Source organism: Zootoca vivipara, chromosome Z1 (genome assembly GCF_965207765.1).
Source record: "Zootoca vivipara chromosome Z1, rZooViv2.hap1.1, whole genome shotgun sequence".
NCBI classification, from domain to species: domain Eukaryota; kingdom Metazoa; phylum Chordata; class Lepidosauria; order Squamata; family Lacertidae; genus Zootoca; species Zootoca vivipara.
The window spans coordinates 60794879-60817218 of record NC_142583.1 but is presented as its reverse complement, the minus strand read 5'-3'; the positions used below and the strand labels follow the sequence as shown (position 1 = coordinate 60817218).

General features: G+C 46.0%; 1 protein-coding gene across 13 annotated transcripts in view; it reads left to right on the top strand.

Moving 5' to 3' along the window:
* The window catches only part of PTPN13 (protein tyrosine phosphatase non-receptor type 13), a 151745-nt gene that overhangs the window by 47290 nt on the left and 82115 nt on the right, over positions 1–22340 (top strand). For all 13 annotated transcript variants that reach the window (XM_088660574.1, XM_088660573.1, XM_088660572.1 and 10 more), the window contains exons 2-3: positions 937–1056; positions 19592–19761. In XM_088660574.1, coding sequence (XP_088516700.1) covers positions 942–1056; positions 19592–19761 — 285 coding nt within the window. In that variant the 5' untranslated portion in view covers positions 937–941. The remainder of the gene's footprint in view (positions 1–936; positions 1057–19591; positions 19762–22340) is intronic.

The following is a 22340-nucleotide window of genomic DNA, read 5'->3' as shown; positions in this document are numbered from 1 at the left end:
TACCCCACAAGCGTGGAGCCACCGCAGAAAAGGCCCGTTCTCATGTTGCCTCCCTCTGGACCTCTCATGGACGAGGCACACTAAGAAGGGCACCAGATGATGATCGCAGGGTCTGGGTTGGTTCATATGGGAAGAGGATGTCCATGAGGTCTTGCAGTCCTGAGTTTTAAGGCTTAACAGGTCAAAACCAGTACTTTAAATTAGGCCCGGAAACAAATTGGCAGCCAGTGCAGTTATGTGTTCAAACCGTCTTGCCCTAGTGAGTGTACTGGCCCTACGGAAGCTCTGGATTTTGTCCTGACGCTTCAGTCCGAGCAACTTGCAGTTGGTGAATTGCAGACAGACTGCATTAGGGGAGGGGTTGTAGCTCAATGGCAAAGCCATACATACTTCGCATGCAGAAGGTCACAGGTTCAATCCTCTGTGTCTCCAGGGAGAGCTGGGAAAAAGACCCTTGTCTGGAGAGCCGGTCAGCATAAGACAGTACCAAACATCTCCTTATTTTTCCCTGCCTGTCTCTGGGCTACTAGCCCTGATGTGTGAGAGAGGAAGATTTATATGAGCACAAAAATTAACCCTACAGTTGCAGAACTTAGCCAGGGCAGTTCTGTAAGGGGGGGGGGAATACTGCTTAGTGCATTTAATGTGAGAATAGAACCTATGGAACTGCCTTAGTCCCAATAAGACCTTTGGTCCGTCGAGTCCCAAACTGTCTACTCTGACTGGAAGTAACCCCTCTTCGTATGCCCTGTGCATGCAAAATGTTTTCAGGAATCTAAATATTGTGTTTTGGAGGTAGGTTTGAATTCCCCTTGCTTTTGTTGCCTTCAGAGCAAAATTCCTCCCGAATTCTATGCAAATAAGTACGCAACAGAAAGACCTGAATGGAGTCCTGGCGCATTCTTGAACAAGTGTCATCTTGTCTTGATTCCTCAGATAACATGCATGTGTCACTAGCTGAAGCCCTGGAGGTTCGGGGAGGACCACTGCATGAAGAAGAAATATGGGCTGTGTTGAATCAAAGCGCGGAAAGCCTTCAGGAGTTGTTCCGGAAAGGTAAGGTCCTGACTTGCAGCAGAAGCTTTGCAGGGAGTGGGGACTTTGTTGTTGTTGTGTGTGTTGGAGAACATGGTCATGGATACCTGTATAAGGGCAAAAATGGGAATAAATATAGCCCAGTACATTGGAAGGTATTTGGTTTATTAAATCACGTCTGCAAAATTAAATTTCTAGTATAATGACAAATAAGTGTCAGACATTAGTCATCCCAGTGCCTCTGTATTATTATTATTTTTTTTGGGGGGGGGGGAACAAAACAGTGGGATGTTCTTGCTGGAGAATGGAACAGAACAGGGGTAGGCAACCTAAGGCCCGTGCACCAGATGCGGCCCAATCGCTTCTCAGTCCAGCCCACGGACGGTCCAGGAATCAGTGTGTTTTTACATGAATAGAATGTGCCCTTTTATTTAAAATGCATCTCTGGGTTATTTGTGGGGCCTGCCTGGTGTTTTTACATGAGTAGAATGTGTGCTTTTATTTAAAATGCATCTCTGGGTTATTTGTGGGGCATAGGAATTCGTTCATCCCCCCCCCCACACACACACAAAAATAGTCCGGTGGACCGGCCCCCTGCTGAAAAAGATTGCTGACCCCTGGAACAGAATAACAGGGACCTGCAACAAAACACTGCAGTGCTTCCTTTTAGGGTGCTAGCCAACCATGTCCTTCTTGAGGCTACTCTATTCCATCACCACTCCCATTTTTATTTTCAGCTGTACTCAGCTTTTTTGTAGCTAATGAGGGTGCTCAGTCGTTGTTGTTGTGCTGTTGTTGGGTTTTTTGGGGGGGGGAGGCGGCAGGCGGAGGAGTAGCGCTGATACCTCTTTTATGTTCCGTCATCGTCATCACCCAAGTTTGCTAGTTCCATGGCACTGCCTGTATGTTTCTTTCCCCTTATCTTCATGAGCCAAAGGGCTAGAGACTAGATTTGCTCTATATACAGTCGTACCTTGGAAGTCAAACGGAATCCATTCGGAAGTCCATTCGGCTTTCAAAAGCGTGGCTTCTGATTGGCTGCATGGGAAGCTGCGGAAGCCCTGTTGGATGTTTGGCTTCCGAAAATAGTTCGCGAACTGGAACAGTCACTTCCGGGTTTGTGACGTTCAGGAGGTAAAACGTTCAGGAACTTAAGCTGTTAGACTTCCAAGGTTTGACTTTATCATCCAAAACCGGTTTGAAATCCATATCATGATACAGTGGTGCCTCGACTTATGAATTTAATCCATTCCGAAGGCACCTTCGCAGGTCGAAAAATTCGTAAGTCGAAAAGCGCCATTGGAAATGGAAAAATTCATAAGTCTAAAATCTAAAAATCTAAAAATTCGTAAGTCGAAAAAACCCTATCTAAAACCGCCGCGGTTTCCATTCGGATGTTGAGAAATTCGTAAGCGTGCAGCCATTTGCCCCATTCGTAAGTCGAAAAATTCGGTTGTCGAGTCGTTCTTAAGTCGAGGTACCACTGTATTGATTTCATAATGTTTGAGCTGACAATAGATAGCAAATCATGGTGTGTGTGTGTGTGTGTGTGTGTGTGTGTGTGTGTTATACAAAATCACAATGTGGGGAAAACCATGAAGCCAGCCAATACCTCTACATAGTTCCATCCTTATATCAGACATTGTGATAGTGATATATCAGTATGTTCAGCTGGTATATATCCTGATGTTGAAAACCAAGTATCACCCAGCCCTTCTAGAGACTTGCTTTTGGCTTTAATGAGTGATGAATGTTCTAGGAAGGGGTCTAGAATATTGGTCAGGGGGAATGTTCCCATAGCCTACCAACAAGCTACGGGCCAGAGTGCATGGTGGTAGCTCTAATGCCGCTGCAGCAATGTGGACCGTTGCGTCAGCCGCTTTTGATTTATCAGCATTAATGAAAAGTTGAGTTGGAGAAATGGCCGTTCTGTAAGTTCCCATCCCAAGCACTTGAAGCTCTGTGACGACACATTTGGCGCCGTGTCAAGGAGAAAAGCCTGGGGCAGTCTCTCCTCCTACTCCAAACTCCTTAATGCGAAAAATGAGTCTCAAAGGTCACGTTTTATTGCCGTTCCAAAAAAGCAACGCCTACAAGAGCCCACCGCCCTCTCTGTGAGTGCATTGCCAAGGTACTTGGGGGAAACGGTCCTTTATCTCAGTAAACCCAGTTGTGCACATCCTGTCATTTTCTCTCTCTGAAAAGTGAGGAATTCTCTCTTCTGCCTTTGCTTGCTCTTTCTTCATTCGTTTAAAATGCTTTCATTCTCACTGCAGGCCAGTTCACTGTTGAAGGCGGGTCACACCAGCAGAGATAGGGGATCATTCTACAGTACTGTGTCCTGCATTTATCCTAGGAGGAATATACATCTAGAGAGAGAGAGAGTAGAAATGTAGGGAGAGGAGGTAGCACAATAATAACCTGTAGCTGACTGCAATTTATATATCCATCATCACTGCAGTAATAGAAATAATAACCGTGCCTAGTATTCCCATAGCACTTAAGACTGTTCAAAGCCACACATTTTTCTGTAGCTTATTGCAGCTCTGCAAAGCAGGTCAGTGTTCTTGTCTCCATGTTAAGGTTTAGGGTCCTCCTGACACTTTGGGAAGAGTCTGATGTGGTCTGAAACACTTTGTTTGTTGTTGTTTAGTCGTTTAGTCGTGTCCGACTCTTCGTGACCCCCATGGACCATAGCACGCCAGGCACTCCTGTCTTCCACTGCCTCCTGCAGTTTGGTCAAACTCATGTTCGTAGCTTCGAGAACACTGTCCAACCATCTGTCGTCCCCTTCTCCTAGTGCCCTCCATCTTTCCCAAGATCAGGGTCTTTTCCAGGGAGTCTTCTCTTCTCATGAGGTGGCCAAAGTATTGGAGCCTCAGCTTCACGACCTGTCCTTCCAGTGAGCACTCAGGGCTGATTTCCTTCAGAATGGATAGGTTTGATCTTCTTGCAGTCCATGGGACTCTCAAGAGTCTCCTCCAGCACCATAATTCAAAAGCATCAATTCTTCGGCGATCAGCCTTCTTTATGGTCCAGCTCTCACTTCCATACATCACTACTGGGAAAACCATAGCTTTAACTATACGGACCTTTGTAGGCAAGGTGATGTCTCTGCTTTTTAAGATGCTGTCTAGGTTTGTCATTGCTTTTCTCCCAAGAAACACTTGGAAGGCACCAAACTGGTGAAGCCACTGTAAAGGTGGCAACATTGGTCCAAGGAGCATGCCAGAGCTGCCGCCGCCCCTGTAGAACCTGCCACCTAAGGCAGTCGCTTCACCTTGTCTCATGGAAGGTATAGCCCTGATCCTAGATGCTTGGAAGAAGTCCCTCACTCTTGTTTGATTGGAAGGTTTCTACCCCAGTTTTCCCTTTTTTTAAAAAAGGGGGGGCGGAGCTCAAGGCAACGTTGCAGCTAGCGCAGAATGCAATGGCTAGGCTGTTCTATGAGATAGCCTACCGTACCCACAGGGACGAGGGAGAAATTCAACTTGGTTTGTCGTTAAAGGCGAACCTGCCTAATTTGCACATTCCAAAACAATATGAGAATTGAAGCACAGCCCTCCTTCAAAATACTCCAGATTTTGCAGTGTGGTTCTCCAGCCAAGTAATATGTACAAAATTGCATATACTTGGGTAAAGCATGGTTAAAAATGCATATATTTGCGGAAATGGCATATTAAAAATATTAGGCAAAATTGCATGCAAAAATAAGTATATCAGGAGAAATCCACACTAAAATGCAGATGCTTTTTCATGAGGACTTTTTCATGAACCTCTGTTTTGCTTCCAGTTTGATTGGCACACCACCCCCAAGTTTGCTTTTAGAGGGAACAGTTCTGTTCTGTACGCTCTGAGAACTCCTGTATTATTATTTTTACAATCTATAAAGGAAGTCTGAATTGTAAACCAGCCCTATGCACCTTCACCCAAAAAGATGCCTCATTTTCTTCAACGCCAGTAACTTCCAAGGACTAATCCTGTTCAGAAAGCCCACTTGCGCAGTCTGGGAATTGCCTGGGATTCATGAGATTTACTGTCCTTGAATTCTGTGATGATCTCAAGCTTGATAGTATCCTCACAAACACACAAATAAAGCCTTTTTATTGATTCGCATGCACACTTCTGAATTGCACGCTTACTTTCGGATCCCTGCATTGTCTTCAGACCACTTTGAGGGAACTGCACAGACGATGTAGTAAGAGTTCCCTGTCCTTTCATCTTCCATAAATAGGGGTTTTATTATTAAGTCGTAAAACCAAACCAAATGGGGACTGTTAAAGCACCGTGCAAATGTGCCTTTCATTGCACATGCTTTTCTTGAAAAGTGGGAAGGAATTGCAGGTCTTGTGCAATGTTTTTGGTATTGATTAGTCACTCTGGAGACTTTTTAACCAGCCCGCAGTCATATATCTTATTGGCAATGTGAAATCAGGAAATGTTACAACCCACCCACTTCCCTCCCCTTCAGCCATCCCTTCAGCCATTTCTTAGCATGCTCTATTGTTGTTTAGTAATTGATGAATGGGATTTTGCGTTTTTCTCAAGGTGATTTGCAAACACTCCATAAAAGAACAACTAAAAACACCATTAAAAGCAGTTGCAAAGTACGCTTTAGAAACTGTACAAAATGAACAGCTAAAGGCAGAGAGACCTTTTCATCCTGCTGGGAAATCTTGCTGAAACAGAAATGTCTTCAGTTGTTCCCGGGAAGTACCTTTTGTTTCTCAATGGGGGTGTCTTTTTCTGCAGAACAGGGGCAGCCACGCTGAAAGCACACCTCTTGAGTTAGTGTGATTTTAAAGAAGAAACTCTCCTGCACAGCACATTGGCCTACTGGGTATAGAAGGGTGATCTCTCAAATAACCTCGCTCTTGAGATGTAGTCCCTTATAAGTTACTGCCACAAACCTTGAACTTGGCCCAGTAGCTGATTGGCAGCCTGTGCAAATCCTGAAAACCAGGTATTACCCTATTGGCCTGAATTTAAGCCTCACTTTCCCCCCCAAATTCTGACCGTGAAAAGTTAAAGTGCGGCTTAAATTTGTGACCTTACAAAAATTGGCTTTTACGATATCACTGCTGAAACAGACGTACGGTAAAACTGAACGGGCGTGAGTGCCTGCGGAATTTTAAGATTTTAAGGGAGAAGCTTATATTCAGGTATTGACTTTTAAAGTTGTGGCTTATATTTGGGTGCGGCTTATATTCGGGCCAATACGGTATATACTGAAGAGGTAACAGGGCTTAGTGAGCTGGGAGAGTCTGTGGCAGAGAGAAGTCCAGAGGCAGAAGCAGAAAAAGGAGAGAAGGGAGGCCAAGAGACAGAGATGAGTCAGGCTGGTGTAGAGGCATCTCAGGGCGCAAGGGAGAAACGTGCTAAGAGGAAGGAACGCTTGGCAAATCCACACCGTGATCAACTCCTGCCTGGAAACCAATGTCCCCACTGTGGAAGGACGTGTGGATCCAGAATTGGCCTCCACAGTTACTTACGGACCCATTGTTAAAATCGTGTTTATGGAAGGCAATCTTACTCGGCTACGAGTGATCGCCGAAGAAGAAGAGGAGGAGGAGGAGGAGGCATGGGTATCTCCCCCTCCTGCTGCAAAAAGCTCCCCCCTCCCCCGAACCAGGAGAGGCATGAAGTGGAAGGAGCAAAGGCAGGCATGTAGGCACAGTCTCCAATTGCTTGGAAAAACCCCGGAGAGAAGCCTTTGTGGAGGCAGGGGTGTTTAGTCTTGGCAAAGGCTTCATGGGGGCCAGACCTGAGTTGCTGTTCTCACTGGGCCTGACACTCCTGTGCAGATCTTGTTTTGCTAATAAAGAGTTTGCTTGGTGTGATGGCTTGCTCCTGTAATTTAATAGACCTAGATCCATAGGGTTGAGATGGCAGCTATTGTGTCCAACTTTTGTACGTACAAGGTCATGCCTTCATTAAAACTGATGTGTATTCTCCAACATGTTGACCTCATACTGGAGCTCCTTTCCTCTTGGAGAAGCTCACACAGTTCCATTTTGACTCGGGGCCACTTTACACATCACAAAACCCTTCCATGGGAAGTAGATTGGGCCATCACTTGCGCACCAGGGTTCTGCTGCAATTAACACATGTGCTGCACATGGAGGGAAAAAGATGCATGGCCATTTGTCATTACCTCCATGCTGTTCATGAGCATTTTCCTAGAAGGAACTGTTCTGTGTGCAAGAAATCCTTAATGTCCGAAGAAGCCCCAAGAGAGCATCTCACCGCTCTAGGCTGAGACCCCCTGCTCCCAAGATATCTAGCAGGTTTCATTAGAATACTATCATTATTTATTATATTTAATAATAATGATGAGGAGGGTGGCGTTAATTCCTCAGATGTTTATGTGAGAGTGCCCTCAAGCTAGCAGAGCACTTGCTTAATACCAGCTTCTAAGATCGAAGCGATAACAACAAAGCCACTTCTTGCTCTGGCTAGGACTCCCAGGCAACACTCCTAGACAATGGGATCACAGATACTCGGTGTATAACTATTAGAGCCTGGCTTCTAGCCCAGTATTGATGATGTACATCATGTTGTAGTAATATTTCCATATTTTTTTCCCTGAGCCAAGGAACAGAATATTGTGAACTTGTTACTCCTGACTTGGAAAGCAACCTTTAAGACTGTCCTAATGCATGTAAGATAGAGGTGCGTGTGTGTGAATTGTGTGTTTGGTGTTTATGTAGTCCCGGCCACTTTTGGGTCAGGCCCCAGCCACTGCTGGAAGATGACCACTGAGTGCTTTCCACTAAGGTAATCCAACCCTCAACCCCCACCCCCAGTAAGAATGACATTTCTAAACTAATAGTCCTTGGTTTTTATAGCAACAAAAAGTAGATTAGGAATTGTGGTCTCCTATGGTCAGGCATTGGATGTTGCTCGGCCTGGGTAGCTCAGTTGGTTAAGAGCATGAGGTTGCAGGTTCGATTCCCACATGGGACAGCTGCATATTCCTGCATTGCAGTGGGTAGACGATCCTCAGGGCCCCTTCCAACTCTATGATTCTACTCCTTATGTTGTCTTGATAATCTGGCCTCCGTAATGTCATCTGTGAAAGGAAGCGATTAATGCATTGACTTACAGGGTAGTTGTGTAGTTCAGTGCTTATAATGATGCAGAACCCAACAGCATTTGGGGGTGACGTCGAAACTTGAAATTGAAGGTGAGCCAACAGAACATGCCTCCTTGCTTACGTCGGTACATGGAGGGAACTAGATGACAGCTCAGTTTTAAACCACATTGCGTGCAGAGAGTTCAAGGTTTGATTCCAGCATTGTCAGTTAAAGGGTCTCTGGTGGAAGGATTCCTGCCAAAGACGTTATAAGGCCACTGCCAGTCAAGAGCAAACAGTACTAAGCTCAATGAACCAGTGGTCTGACTCTATTCAAGGCAGCCTCTTATGTTCAAGAAACATTAATAAGAACGTCAGAATTGTTTTGCTTAATAAGATCAGAGGGCCAGTGTGGTGTAGTGGTTAAGAGCGGTAGACTCATAATCTGGGGAACCGGGTTCGTGTCTCCGCTCCTCCACATGCAGCTGCTGGATGATCTTGGACTAGTCACACTTCTCTGAAGTCTCTCCGCCTCACTCACCTCACAGAGTGTTTGTTGTGGGGGAGGAAGGGAAAGGAGAATGTTAGCCACTTTGAGACTTCTTAGGGTAGTGATAAAGCGGGATATCAAATCCAAACTCCTCCTCCTCCTCTTCTTCAAGCTCAAAATGCTTTCTCCAGCAGTTGCCAGCCACAAGCACCTAAAAGCTCGTAAGCATTACGGACCTGTGGTTTGTATCTTGCGCTTGGTAACGGGAGATGCGAGTGAGACCTGGAGCAAAGTGTTGCAGTATGGAGTGCTCCCCTTCTTTCTTCTTGGGATATGTCATTCCTCCTCCGGAATTCTGTTTTTAAACTATTGACAGTTGGTCAGAGGCAGGCTAGCTGCTCCGGCACCCAGGGGGCATCCTGGCGATGTCACACACACACACCTGGGATGACACCCGAGGTTGGCTGCACCCACCACACCCCTCTTCCTCCGCCAGTGCAGTCAGTCAGCATCCTGTACCCATTGCACACGGCTCTTTCCTCCCTAAAGCTTTTTTGTACGCAGACCTCCCCTGAAATCTTTGGATTTGTGTGTGGAAGGTACCCTTCCATCCACATAAGGATTCTCTCTCGGAGTTCACAGTTACTTGAATAGGATGCTGACTCTGAACGGTTTTGGGCGTTGATCGGCCTTGTCCTTTGTCAGCTCCAAAGTTATCTAAGCCGCTGATGACCACCGCAACATGAGAAATGTGGATTCTAAGAAGGCGCATCTGCAGGAGGCACACGAGGTCCCCTTGGTAGGGCTGCAAAGCAAGCCGTTGAACACAGTTTTCCATGCCCTAATTCATAGCATTAGCAGGAGTCGCTGAGCAGGGAGGGAAAGGCCAGCAATTTTTAACCTCCATTTCAACATCAAAATATATGCCAGGCTAATCTGCACAAAGATGCCTATCCCGGGCCAGTCCTATTATTCCACCTGTTTTAATTACCCGCATTAGCACTTGTCATTCAGAGGGTGTGTGCTGTGTCTTGTAGTCTTCTGTTGCATGCAGACGCATGCTGCGTCTTGTATGCTTCTACTGCATGAGGTCAGAAACAACAGGTCTTTCCAGTGATGTTTCTTTTATGTGTTATGGGCATCGGTGTATGTAGAAGAGCAGGTCTTTCCTCTCTTTTTGTGTCCCTTTGAAAAGTCAGTCAGGTGTTGCCTCTTTAAACAGGATAGCTTACCAAAACTGCAGAAGGCAACTCTTAATGGAACCTTTCTGCCCTTGCCATTTATACTGGCATTGTTGCTGTTTGATCTTAAGTTTTTAAGAGCGATTTTGCAGTTCATTGTCTGCTCCTTTGATAGGGTTGCCAGACTCAATAGAGGACAGGACTTCTGTGCCTTCAATTGCCCTGCTCTCTTTTGAGTCTGGAAACCTTAAAGAGAAACCAGCAGACCCTTCGCTTGGAAATTAAACAAAGGGTCTGCTGGTTTCTCTTTAAGGTTTCCAGACTCAAAAGAGAGCAGGGCAATTAAAGGCACAGAAGTCCTGTCCTCTATTGAGTCTGGCAACCCTATCCTTTGGTCATATGGCACTGTTGTTGGAGAGTTGAGTGTGGGGTTTTCCCTTCCACGCTAATAGCAGGTTGTGCTTCACTTGAGAACATTTCTGTGGCTGTCACATTCCTTAAGTACCCTCCTTTTCCTCCAGCTAGGAAATGCCTAGAGTTATGAATGAGGGGATGTTCAATTCCATGGCTTATTTTTTTAAAAAAGATTTAATGCCTAGTATTCCAGAATTCGAATTTTATGGGCATATAGGAGATTTGAAGAGGAATTACCATACTTTTCCGTGTATAAGACTATGGTTTTTCCCTTAGAAATCAAGCTAAAAACATGGGGTCGTCTTCTACATGGGTAGTGCATAGGGTGGATGTTTGATTGGTTGCTGTCGTGGCTGTCAGCGGCTACTGTGCATGTCATTGGTTGCTGCGTCAATGGGTGGTGTTGATTGGCTGACGCAATTGGGTGGGCGATTGGCAGCTTCTGCCGGCGGGGGGACAGACAGGAGGCAGATTTTGCGATGCGTGCGGGTGAGCGATTTTCGGCACCCCCCAAAAAAAACCTCAACAACTGTCAGTAATCCCCCCCCCCCCGGCAAAAAAGCTGAACAACTCTGTGCAATCCTCTGCAAAAAAAAAGCTCAACAACTTTGTGCCATCTCCCCCCATTTTCTTAAATTTCACTCCCCCAAAATAGGGGGCGTCTTATAGACAGAAAAGTACGATATGTGTCTGCCTGAGCTGTGGCGAACCTGGTAATTGTGACAAAATCTTGTCAGTCTTGCTGTGTGAACATGTACAAGTGTCACCCAACCTCGCACAACTCTGTGCCCGTGACGTGTCGGGAGATTCACAGAATCGGTAAATATTCACGGTGTCGCTTATGCATTCATGACACCGTGACAGGTGGATGGGAGGTGGCGACTCTTGTAAGGAAAGGGAGTGCTCTTGCCTTGTCCCGGACTCACATTGCGAAACAGGGAGGTTCTGTACAAACTGTCAAGTCCTAGTTAGGGAACGTAAGAATAATAAAGACAACTCAATCCATCCTTTACAATTATCGGGCTTACCTAGCAACATAAAACTTTTGAAGATGTTCCAGTTGACCTCTTGTACTCACTACCAGTAACTGCAAACTTGTGTAAGTGAGCGCATATGTATGTATAAGAAACCTAAATGAGTTGTAGTGATCATAGTATGGTGGTGGGAGCTTCCATATTTAAGTGGAAGGTTAAAGTGCAGGGCTCCCTACTCCTGAAAATTAAAGAATCGGAGGACCTAGCCACCTTTTAATTTATTACTTTCCCCTCTTAGGAGCACCAGAAAGCATGCAAAATTACTCCCTCCTCCATTGTGTTTTTCACAACAACCCTATGAGGTAGGTTAGGCTTCATTGCTAAGTAAAGATTTGGATCTGAGTCTGTCCAGGACGTGTCTGACATTCTGACCACTATACCAGTGGTTCCCAACTGTTTCCCCCCCCCCCAAAAAAAGACCTCTTGAGAATTGCTAAGGGTCTTGGCAGAATTCCTTTTCTCTGTGTTGATGTTGTTGTTGTTGTTGTTGTTGTTGTTGTTGTTGTAGTAATTTGTTATTTATACCCCGCCCATCTGGCTGAGTTTCCCCAGCCACTCTAGGCAGCTCCCAATCGAGTATTAAAAGCAATACAGCATTAAATATTAAAAACTTCCCTAAACAGGACTGCCTTCAGATGTCTTCTAAAAATCTGGTAGCTGTTTTTCTTTTTGACATCTGATGGGAGGGCGTTCCACAGGGCAGGCGCCACCACCGAGAAGGCCCTCTGCCTGGTTCCCTGTAACTTGGCTTCTCGTAGTGAGGGAACCGCCAGAAGGCCCTCGGCGCTGGATCTCAGTATCTGAGCTGAACGATGGGGGTGGAGACGCTATTTCAGGTATACTGGGCCAAGGGCTTTAAAGGTCAGTGCCAACACTTTGAATTGTGCTCGGAAACATACTGGGAGCCAATACAGATCTCTCAGGACCAGTGTTATATGGTCTCAGCGGCCAACCCAGTCACCAGTCTAGCTGCCGCATTCTGGATTCATTGTAGTTTCCGGGTCACCTTCAAAGGTAGCCCCACGTAGAGCACATTGCAGTAGTCCAAGCGGGAGATAACTAGAGCATGCACCACTCTGGGGAGACAGTCCACAGGCAGGTAGGTTCTCAGCCTGCATACCAGATGGCAATTACAATGCACTGTGCTAAATGCTGTGTGGTTTTTAATTGCATCTTTCTTCATTATGTTGTGCTTTGGGAGTAGTTGTTTTTGTTTTTGGTTGCCTTTGTTTTTGTTTCTATTGTGTGTTTTTATATTGTGACTCAATGTTGTAACTGCCCCAAGACCTGCGGGTATAGGGCAGCATACAAATTTAATCAATAATAATAGTAATAATAATACAACGTAAGAAATTAAAGGAGCAATAAAAATGCAGTTATAAATTAGTACGAACATTACATGCAGTGGATGTCTCCCATCTTCAACCCATCTACAACCAGAAACCCACAGACCTGTCATGGACCACCTGAGTGGAGCTCACAGACCACTGGTGGACCACCCTGTCCTGTCCACAGGGCTGAGTGGGTTGATTGTGGGGTCACAGTGCCCACAGTATGGCATTGTGGTGTGTGTTCCCCGGAAAGCAAAAAAGATGACTCTGTTAAGATATTAAGGACCAAGCAGAGATTTTCAGAATCTGCCCACTGTTTTGTATGGGTGCCGACAGGTTATTTTAGCAGAAGCATGCTCAGTTACTGTTTAATTGTGTTTTAATCTCACCCTTCTTCTAGAAATTTTAAAGTATCCTCACAACAAACCTGCGAGGTAGGTTAGGCTGAGAGCGACTGACTCTAATTCACCCTGTTCGCTTTTTGTTTGGGTGGGGGCTGGCTGAGATGCTTAAGCAAGAGCATACTGTCTCTCTGCTCTGCCAGTGTGGTGTGGTGGTTAAGAGCGGTAGACTTGTAATCCGGGGAACCGGGTTCGCATCTCCGCTCCTCCACATGCAGCTGCTGGGTGACCTTGGGCTAGTCACACTTCTCTGAAGTCTCTCAGCCCCACTCACCTCACAGAGTGTTTGTTGTGGGGGAGGAAGGGAAAGGAGAATGTTAGCCGCTTTGAGACTCCTTCGGGTAGTGATAAAGCGGGATATCAAATCCAAACTCTTCTTCTGCTGCTGCTGCTGTCATTGAGTTGACACAGAGAGAGGCAAAGGAAATGGCTTTGCACCAGTAGTGTGATCAAAATAATTCTGGCTTTTCTTGAATTGTGAAATGGTTGCCTTTTCGTGGCATATGCAAACAGATTGCAAGAAATCATCTGTTTTTTTTATAATGAGGCTGCATTGCCTTCATAAATACACGCTTTAAAAAACCGAAGAAACAAACTCCCCGCACTACTTAGTTGTCTTCTGGCACTGCTTAGTAAAACTCACAAGGCTTCTGTGACCAGGCTGCATAGCTCTAGAATTAGCTCACCGATCTGGTAGCTAATTGCTGAAAATCACACACAACTGACCAAGGGCCATACAAAAACAAAAAACAAAAAATTCCAGTGGTCCTGGAAAGAAGATTAAAATTCCCTTTTGCTGGAAGAACTCCTGCATTTTGAGGGTGGGGAGATTTAGCAGCAATAAGACTTTGGAGGAGGGAGACAGGGGAATCACTTGAGAGCAACTGTGCAGAGACAGAAACAGGAATGACTTTGGGGGTGGGGGTGGGGGTACAAAAGCACAACTCAACTTAAAAATCACTTTGTACGTGGACACTCTGCATCAAAAGGCTTCTGAGTGGGAGGACCCAAATGGCAAACCACTTCGTTTTCCTCTCTTGTCTCTGCGGAGGATGCAATGGTGCAAGGTATTTAGAAGGGGAACGACAGGAGTCTCTCGGGGCATATTATCAAGCAACTTCCTTTGTTTAATTGACATTTAGCTCAATTAAGGAGTGCACAGCCCTGTCCGCAGCCTCGACAAGGGACAGAGCAGTGGGCGGTTTTACCTAGACGAGATCTGGGGCAAGACTCAGTCCAGGGAGAGAGGCCAGGCAGTGTAGGAGGTGAAAGAAGACCAGGCAAGCGTGCGAGAGGAGGACCCAGGAGCATAGGCCATTGACATGGCTGCCTGCCAGCTATTCCTTTGTTAGGAATGCTTACTTGGCTGATGGGAGCTCGATTGTTGGGACATGGTCTCCTGATATCCGGAGATCTCTCTTCAGGGCTTTAAAAGAGAGTCACCCCCACCATGAACTAAGGGGAAGAATAGGATGGTGACTTAATGGGTTGCCGAAAAGAGGAAATGCGTCATCTGGAAAGCGGGCACAGATTTGCCTAAACATTGCACACGTGAAGTTCTGTGAATAGAGATGGACATTTAGACATAATTGCTGTGATTTAAATAGGAATATACAACACTTCTCGCCTTAATGAGGAGGTCTGTGTCCAGGACAGCTTTGTGCCTGCTCAGTCTGCTGTCTGGGTGATAACTGTTGGTTATCCAATACCCTGCTCACTTGCTCCTACAGTGGACGCTCGGGTTGCGAGCGTGATCCACGCAACCCGCGTCTGTGCATGCGCGGGTTGTGATTTGGCGCTTCTGCGCACGTGCGAATCGTGATTTAGTGTTTCTGTGCATGCCGAACCCAGAAGTGAAACCCTTCCCGTACTTCCGGGTTTGGCACAGAGCGCAACCCGAAAAGACGTAACCCGCAGCTGACGTAACATGAGGTATGACTGTACAGTTCTTTGACTTTAAACTAGACTAGGACTGAACAATGGGACCCAGGTGGCGCTGTGGGCTTGCTGATCAGAAGGTCGGCAGTTCGAATCCCTGTGACGGGGTGAGCTCCCGTTGTTTGGTCCCAGCTCCTAGCAGTTCGAAAGCACGTCAAAATGCAAGTAGATAAATAGGAACCACTACAGCGGGAAGGTAAACGGCGTTTCCATGTGCTGCTCTGGTTTGCCAGAAGCGGCTTTGTCATGCTGGCCACATGACCTGGAAGCTATACGCCGGCTCCCTCAGCCAATAATGCGAGATGAGCGCGCAACCCCAGAGTCGGTCACGACTGGACCTAATGGTCAGGGGTCCCTTTACCTTTACCTTTAGGACTGAACAGCCTTTCAAAGAGAGGTCCATCCCCTGTAACAAATGACACATGGGACCGCTTAGGAAGGAGCAGGCGAAGCAAACATTACGTTGCATTTTTAAATTGGGCCGAAAGGCAGAGGGAGAGCGGAGGGTTAGTTCAAGGTCCCTTGAGGGTTCAGAGCCTCTCTTTGATTACCCAGGACAGGGGTTTGAAAAACCCAACAACACTATGCACAAATAAATAAAGGAATAAATCTAAAGGCTTGTTCACACTTACCCTGAATTTATCCCTTTCCCTGAGGAAGTGAGAAATCATGCAACAATATCTAGGCTGCAGAGGTGGAATGTGTTGCTGCCACAGCAGGGGTACTGAATTAATTGTTCGTAGAGAATGCACAGCCAAGTTTGGTAAAGGAGAGGGTTGTAGCTCCATGGATAGAGCATCAGCTTTGATGCAAAGGGTCCCTGGTCCAAATCTTGGCATCTCCAGGTAGAGCTGGGGGGAAAGTCTTACCTGAAATGCTGGAGAGCCATTGCCAGCCAATAACATGCTCCAGTGGTCTGAATTTGTAAAAAGTGGCTTTCTGTGTTCGTAAAATCCTTAGCACAAAGGCAGCCAGGTCCGTAGCCAAGAAAGGTTTGTTGACCATTTCACCTACAGCCACTTCCTGATTCATTTTGCAGGGCACATTTAGAACCACAGCGAGAGAAATTCAGATTGGTCCATGTGTTCTGGAGTACAGTATTTTCGTCAGGTGTGCCCAGAAGGGGCGTGAGAGAGATAAGAAGCCAAAGAAGGGTTGCAAAGAAAGAGATAGGGTTGTTTCCATAGAGCAATGATCTTAGCGTCTGTCAAGAAAATGGTTGAGAATTGCATGTTTCAGTGCTCCCCCATACCTGAAGCAGAATGTGGTGCAGCTGTCTACATAGGTTGCTGAGCACATGACACATTTGATTGATGCCACACATCAAAATCTTCCTGTATGTGAAAAAGTAGCATGCTATGTCCGATGGTTCTAGCTGAGTCTTCTCCCAGGTGTAGTTCACTTTCTGCTTTCAGGGAGGCCTATACCACATACTGTTTTCTGAATGTTGGAACTGTCTCTTTTGTGACCACCCATGCATTCTCTCTCGGAGTCTGTGAGTGAACAAGGGAGAAGGAGTTGGTTTTCATATTTGATTTTCTACCTCCCCACTCACATTTTCGCAGTTATGTTCCTTTTGTGCTTGCTTCTCAAGAAACTTGGCAAGCAGTTGCATTTGTCTGTGTGTTTGGCTGATTTCAGTTTGGCAAATTTAGCAGGCTACCCCAGAAGAAGAAGAAAACATCTTATTATTTTCTTTTTGCCGTGGTTGGATTCAGATTAAAGTCTATTCTGCAGCTCTAGTTTGATCTTCAAGATGTTGCCTTCAAATATTTCTTTGCAAGCATTGGCCTTGTACAGTATACCTTTTCTTCTGGGCCAGCTTTCTATGACCTGGTGCCCTTCAGATGTTTTTGGGCAGCAACCCTCATCAGCCCCAGGCAGTGTTGCAAATGGTCATGGAGTTGTAGTCCAAAAAAAAACCAAACCTCCATTGAAACCCTATTTGTAAAGACAGCCTGATGGCACTGGGGGACCTTCACCCTATCATTGCAGTCCTATAATATGTTTTGAGAAATTGCACACTCAAAATACAGTCGTACCTTAGATCCTGAACTCCCTGGAACTCGGGACGTATTGGCTCCCGAATGCCGCAAACCTGGAAGTGATTGTTCTGGTTTGTTCTTTTGGAACCCAGATGTTTGACGGGGCTTCTGCAGCTTTTGATTGGCTGCAAGAGCCTCCTGCAGCCAATCAGAAGCCACAATTTGGTTTTTGAATATTTCGGAAGTCGAACGGAATTCCGGAACAGATTCCGTTCGACTTCCAAGGTACGACTGTACAGGGGGGGAAACATTAGTTCATCTATTAAAGGTGATGTTGGATCCCACTTCATCAAGTATGGCATATGAAAATAGGGTGCAGAAGGAGGGGTGCAGACTGTTAGCAAATTCACTTAAATGGTACAGATGGAAATAAAGAAATCCTGATAGCACTTTACTGATGAGTTTCAAAACTTCTGAGTTAAAAAGAAAAAATGGTATCTGGGCAGAGCCAGGAGGTAGAGACTGGCAGATTCTCAAGAGAACAGATACTTTCCAGATGCTATGTCTCAATACTGATGTGTGAAATGCCGTGAGCTTGCTTTTTAGCCCAAAAGTAAAGAAGCTGTGCAGGAAAGTGACTGGGAGAGCAACCCCTTCTCTGTAGCTTCCATAGCCAGTTGCCATGTTGCTCTACAACTGCCCACCCTGCCTATTGCAGATCAACAGAGGGTCCCTCTCTAGACATGATGGGCTGTGCTTGGGATGTTGCTACTGGGGCGGTTATATGCTCATGTGCTCTTGTCACTGAGCCCTTCTCAGTATCGGTTATTTCTGATGGAAGAATGATACTCCTAAATAGTAATTTTTTTTTTCATATGCATGCAACGAACCTCTTCTAATTTACAAGTTTGGGGGGGACTACGATTGACCACTCTGTGTGCAATCTACCACTTGGGTTTATACATGTCCTCTTCTCCTGTCATCTTATATAATGGCGATAACTCTCAGTTTCTAAAAGTGGGTGAAGATGGTATAAAAATGTCCCACCCACTCCCAAGAGTGGACAAGACAATTTCCCCCCCCCCGAGGTGTTGGGTCCTTTAAGACAGAAAGTAACCTCTGCAATAACTGGTTACTGGATACTGGTGTGGCTGACGGTTTGGTCAATTCTCTACAGAGAACTTTATTGTTACAAGGCTTGCCATTTCTGGGGGTAGAAGGTTTCCTCTCTTAAAAGGTCAAGTGTAGGCTGAATCATCTCAGAGTTTGCTTTTCTTCATGGCAACATTATTCAGGGAGCATGAATGGAAGTTCTTGTGAAGAGTGCAGCACTTTGCCTTTGCCACACAGATTCCCACTGGTACACCAATTAGGTTCTAAGTTTTGCCTTTAAGAATTAGTCCGGACAGGCACCGTTGCAATAATTTTTAGTTGACGGATTAGTTTTTCAAGCCGAAAAAGGAAACCTGAGGGAGGAAAGGTATTCCAATTTGGAGCGTTCCGCTCTGGCTTTGATGTTTTCTGAGTAATTGCGCACACAAAACGACAGGGAAAGGAACATTATTAGTTCATCTATTCAAGGTGGCGTTGGGTCCCACTGTACAAAATGCGGCGTATGAAAATATTTCCTGCCTTCATAGGGTTGGGGAAGGAGGGGTGCAGACTGCTAGCAAAGTCACTCAAATAATGCAGATAAAAAGAAATCCTGTTTTGGGGCAACCGAATCTGAATAAGGTAGCAAACTCCTTTGTGTAAATGGAGAGCAGCAAAATCCAGGAGCAGAAGGAAAGATGTTAAAACTGTAGGACAGGGTTTGAGTAGCTGGATCTGACTGTTGAGAGCTCAAACCATAGCCATTTGATAAGTGTGCAGGGGTGTGCAGCTGTCAGTCACCTGACATCGCAGTGACATCAACTGATCTGTTTTTGCCTGTGCTATTTACCTGCCATGCAGGTAAAGGCTCAGCCTAATAACATGAGATGAGCCCCGTTAAATCAGGCCAGTGGCCTATCTACTCCAGCATCCTTTTCTCACAGTGATCAACCTGGGTAGGGTTGCCAGACTCAATAGAGGACAGGACTTCTGTGTCTTTAATTGCCCTGCTCTCTTTTGAGTCTGGAAACCTTAAAATTGGAAATTAAACAAAGGGTCTGCTAGTTTCTCTTTAAGGTTCCCAGACTCAAAAGAGAGCAGGGCAATTAAAGGCACAGAAGTCCTGTCCTCTATTGAGTCTGGCAACCCTAGACCTGGGAGCATTCACAGCACTGGAATTTCTCCAAAGGGGAGTTGCAAGCAAGATGGAGCACAGCAGCACTTTGCACGCCTCCATGGTCAGCTGATTGGCAGTGCATACTGAGGCCCAGTTCACAGTGCTTTGCAAGCCCTGGCAATCAGCTGGTCATTGTTGCTTTCAAAGTGTTGTTCACTGGGGCTTTGCAGGCAATCAGCTGATAGTCGAGTGCCTGCAAACCCCCTTTTAGCCCAGCTGTATCTTACCTGCCCAAGCATCAGGGACAGGGCTGGTGGGTGTGGCTTGGCCAAAATGACCTTGTGAGCCAAACAGGGAGGCTAATTAGAGGCACTAATTAGGTCTGTGCGTCAGAGGTGCCTTGGGACAAGAATGGTAATTAAATGCATGCATGAAAAGTCCTTTTTTAATACATGTCTGCTATCTTAATTGACACTGGTTCCCTCCTTCCAACTACAGCTGACCCCACTGCTCTGGGATTCATCATTTCCCCATGGTCTCTCCTGCTTCTTCCATCCGGCAGTGTATCCTTTACAGATGAAAATGTTTCCAGCCAAGACCTGCGAGCGTTCACGGCACCAGAAGTCCTCCAAAATCAATCGCTGTCGTCTCTTTCTGATGTCGAAAAGGTATTGTGATCAGATCTTTCTTCTGTAGTGTTTCCTTAAGCTGTGGTTTTAATGATGTTTCGTGGGTGGTATGTTGCTTTTATTTATAAACTGACAAACCACCCTTTGCTCCAGACAGGAGGAAGGATGGGATATGAAAGTATAAACCAAACAGATGCATGGTGGGTAGAGTAGAACATGGGTCGGCAAACCTTAGTAAGGCCCGCGGGCCGGATCAGGCCCAATTGCCTTCTAAATCCGGCCCGCGGACAGTCCGGGAATCGGCACATGGATCACCAGCGCGCACACGTTCTTTCCCTCTCCCTCCCTCTCCCTCGCACGGCGGCGCCTCCTCCCTCCCTCCTCCTGGCTTCTCCCCACCCTGCCTAGAGAAGGAAGGGGCTGGGCTTTGTTGCTGCCAGCCCCTCTCTGATGCCCTTTCACGCACCGCTCATCGTCAGTCTGCCGCCAGCCCCTGCCGCTCACAAGACACAGGATCTGCGGTTGGCTGAGCGCCCCTCTCGGGCGACCACCCTTTAAAGCAGTTCCTCTCTGGAGCCCTTTCGGGCACCACTCATCATCCCTCCGTCGCCGTTCATTTCCCCCAAAAAAATATAGTCCGGCCCCCACAAGGTCTGAGGGACAGTGGACCGGCTGCCTGCTAATAATAATAATAATAATAATAATAATAATAATAATAATAATATAATAAATAATTTATTATTTATACCCCGCCCATCTGGCTGGGTTTCCCCAGCCACTCTGGGTGGCTTCCAACCAAATATTAAAAACAGTACCGTATCAAACATAAAAAACTTCCCTAAACAGGGCCGCCTTCAATTGTCTTCTAAAAGTAAAATAGTCGCTTATTGCCTTGACATCTGCTGGGAGGGCGTTCCACAGGACGGGTGCCACTACCGAGAAGGCCCTCTGCCTGGTTCCCTGTAACCTCACTTCTCACAATGAGGGAACCGCCCGAAGGCCCTCGGTGCTGGATCTCAGTGTCCGGGCTGAATGATTGGGGGGGGGGGGAGATGCTCCTTCAGGTATACAGGACCGAGGCCGTTTAGGGCTTTAAAGGTCAGCACGAACACTTTGAATTGTGCTCGGAAACGTACTAGGAGCCAGTGTAGATCTCTCAGGACCGGTGTTCTGTGGTCCCAGCGGCCACTCCCAGTCACTAGTCTAGCTGCCACATTCTGGATTAATTGCAGTTTCCGGGTCACCTTCAAAGGTAGCCCCACGTAGAGCGCATTACAGTAGTCCAAGCGGGAGAAAATTTGAGGACCCCTGGAGTAGAACCACACCTCCTGGTCCCATGTAGGCCCCATCATGAACATCTACACATTGTGTCTGCAAAGGAGACCCAACTTCAGTGTACATACAACAGGGTTGGAACCTGCATGGGGCACTGTGTGTGTGTGTGTGTGTGTGTGTGTGTGTGTGTGTGTGTGTGTTTAAAAAATACTGAATTTCCGTGTGCTGCTCTAGTTCGCCAGAAGCCGCTTAGTCATGCTGGCCACATGACCCAGAAGCTGTCTACAGAAGCGGACAAATGCCGGCTCCCTTAGCCTGTAAAGCAAGATGAGCCCCGCAACCCCAGAGTTGTTTGCGACTGGACCTAACAGTCAGGGGTCCCTTTACCTTTAACTAAGCAGAAGGATGGTGGGAGCAAACCATGATTCGTTCATTTTGTGTTAACAGAGTCATTATCTGAGGACAAGTAACTAAGCAAATCAGTTTTGTGTCTTCAATTTATTTGCCTCTTCATTTTTTTCCTCAGGATTAAAAAAAAAGATGCAGGTCAATAACAGAGCATGAAAAAATAATCTTTTTAAGCACATATTATTATTTTAATTACAAAGTAAGTCCATCTCATAATACTGTGCTGCTAAGCACACCGTGTCTTCTAATTACTTCTGGCTTTCAATATTTTGCTTTGTTTCGGCTATAGTTCATCAAGAGAGCTTCTGAGTGGGAATCTGTTTTTATTTTCAGCTCCTGTTCCTGAAATCTGAGCATGTTCCACAAAAAAGTGCTACAAGCCAAAGCAAATTCCCATGTATGATGACCTCCTGAAATACAATGACAGGGTTGCATGAGCCTCTGGGTTATGACTTCATTCCTAAACCAAAGAAATGATGTACTCTGTGATAAATTTCTGGCAGGCTGCTGGACAGACAAAAGAATGCCTTGTTGGTCACTTGCTAAATTCAAACTAAAAAACAAACAAACCCACAATCGTATTAACTCTATTGTTGCCAGGAATATTCGGCTTTGTAGCTCATTTGAGGGATGTGCAGATTTTGAAATCCGCTCCTGCCTTGTAAAAAAAAAGAGCCAGACATGTTTTAGGAAAAGCATCTCAAAGAAACGAGTTGTTAGTTCTGTGTGCTCAGACTGAAGAGTTTTATATATTACTGCCAATTCTCCTAAGAAATCACTTTCTGCAGCAGCTGTTTCACATAAAATGTGGTTATAAGACATCTTGGAATTTTTCTCAAGTGTCTTGCAAGACTCCATCTTGTATTAACCCCCTCCTCTCTCCCCCCCCCCTGCGCATCGCAAGCATAATTAGATGCCTTTGCTACAGCATTAAT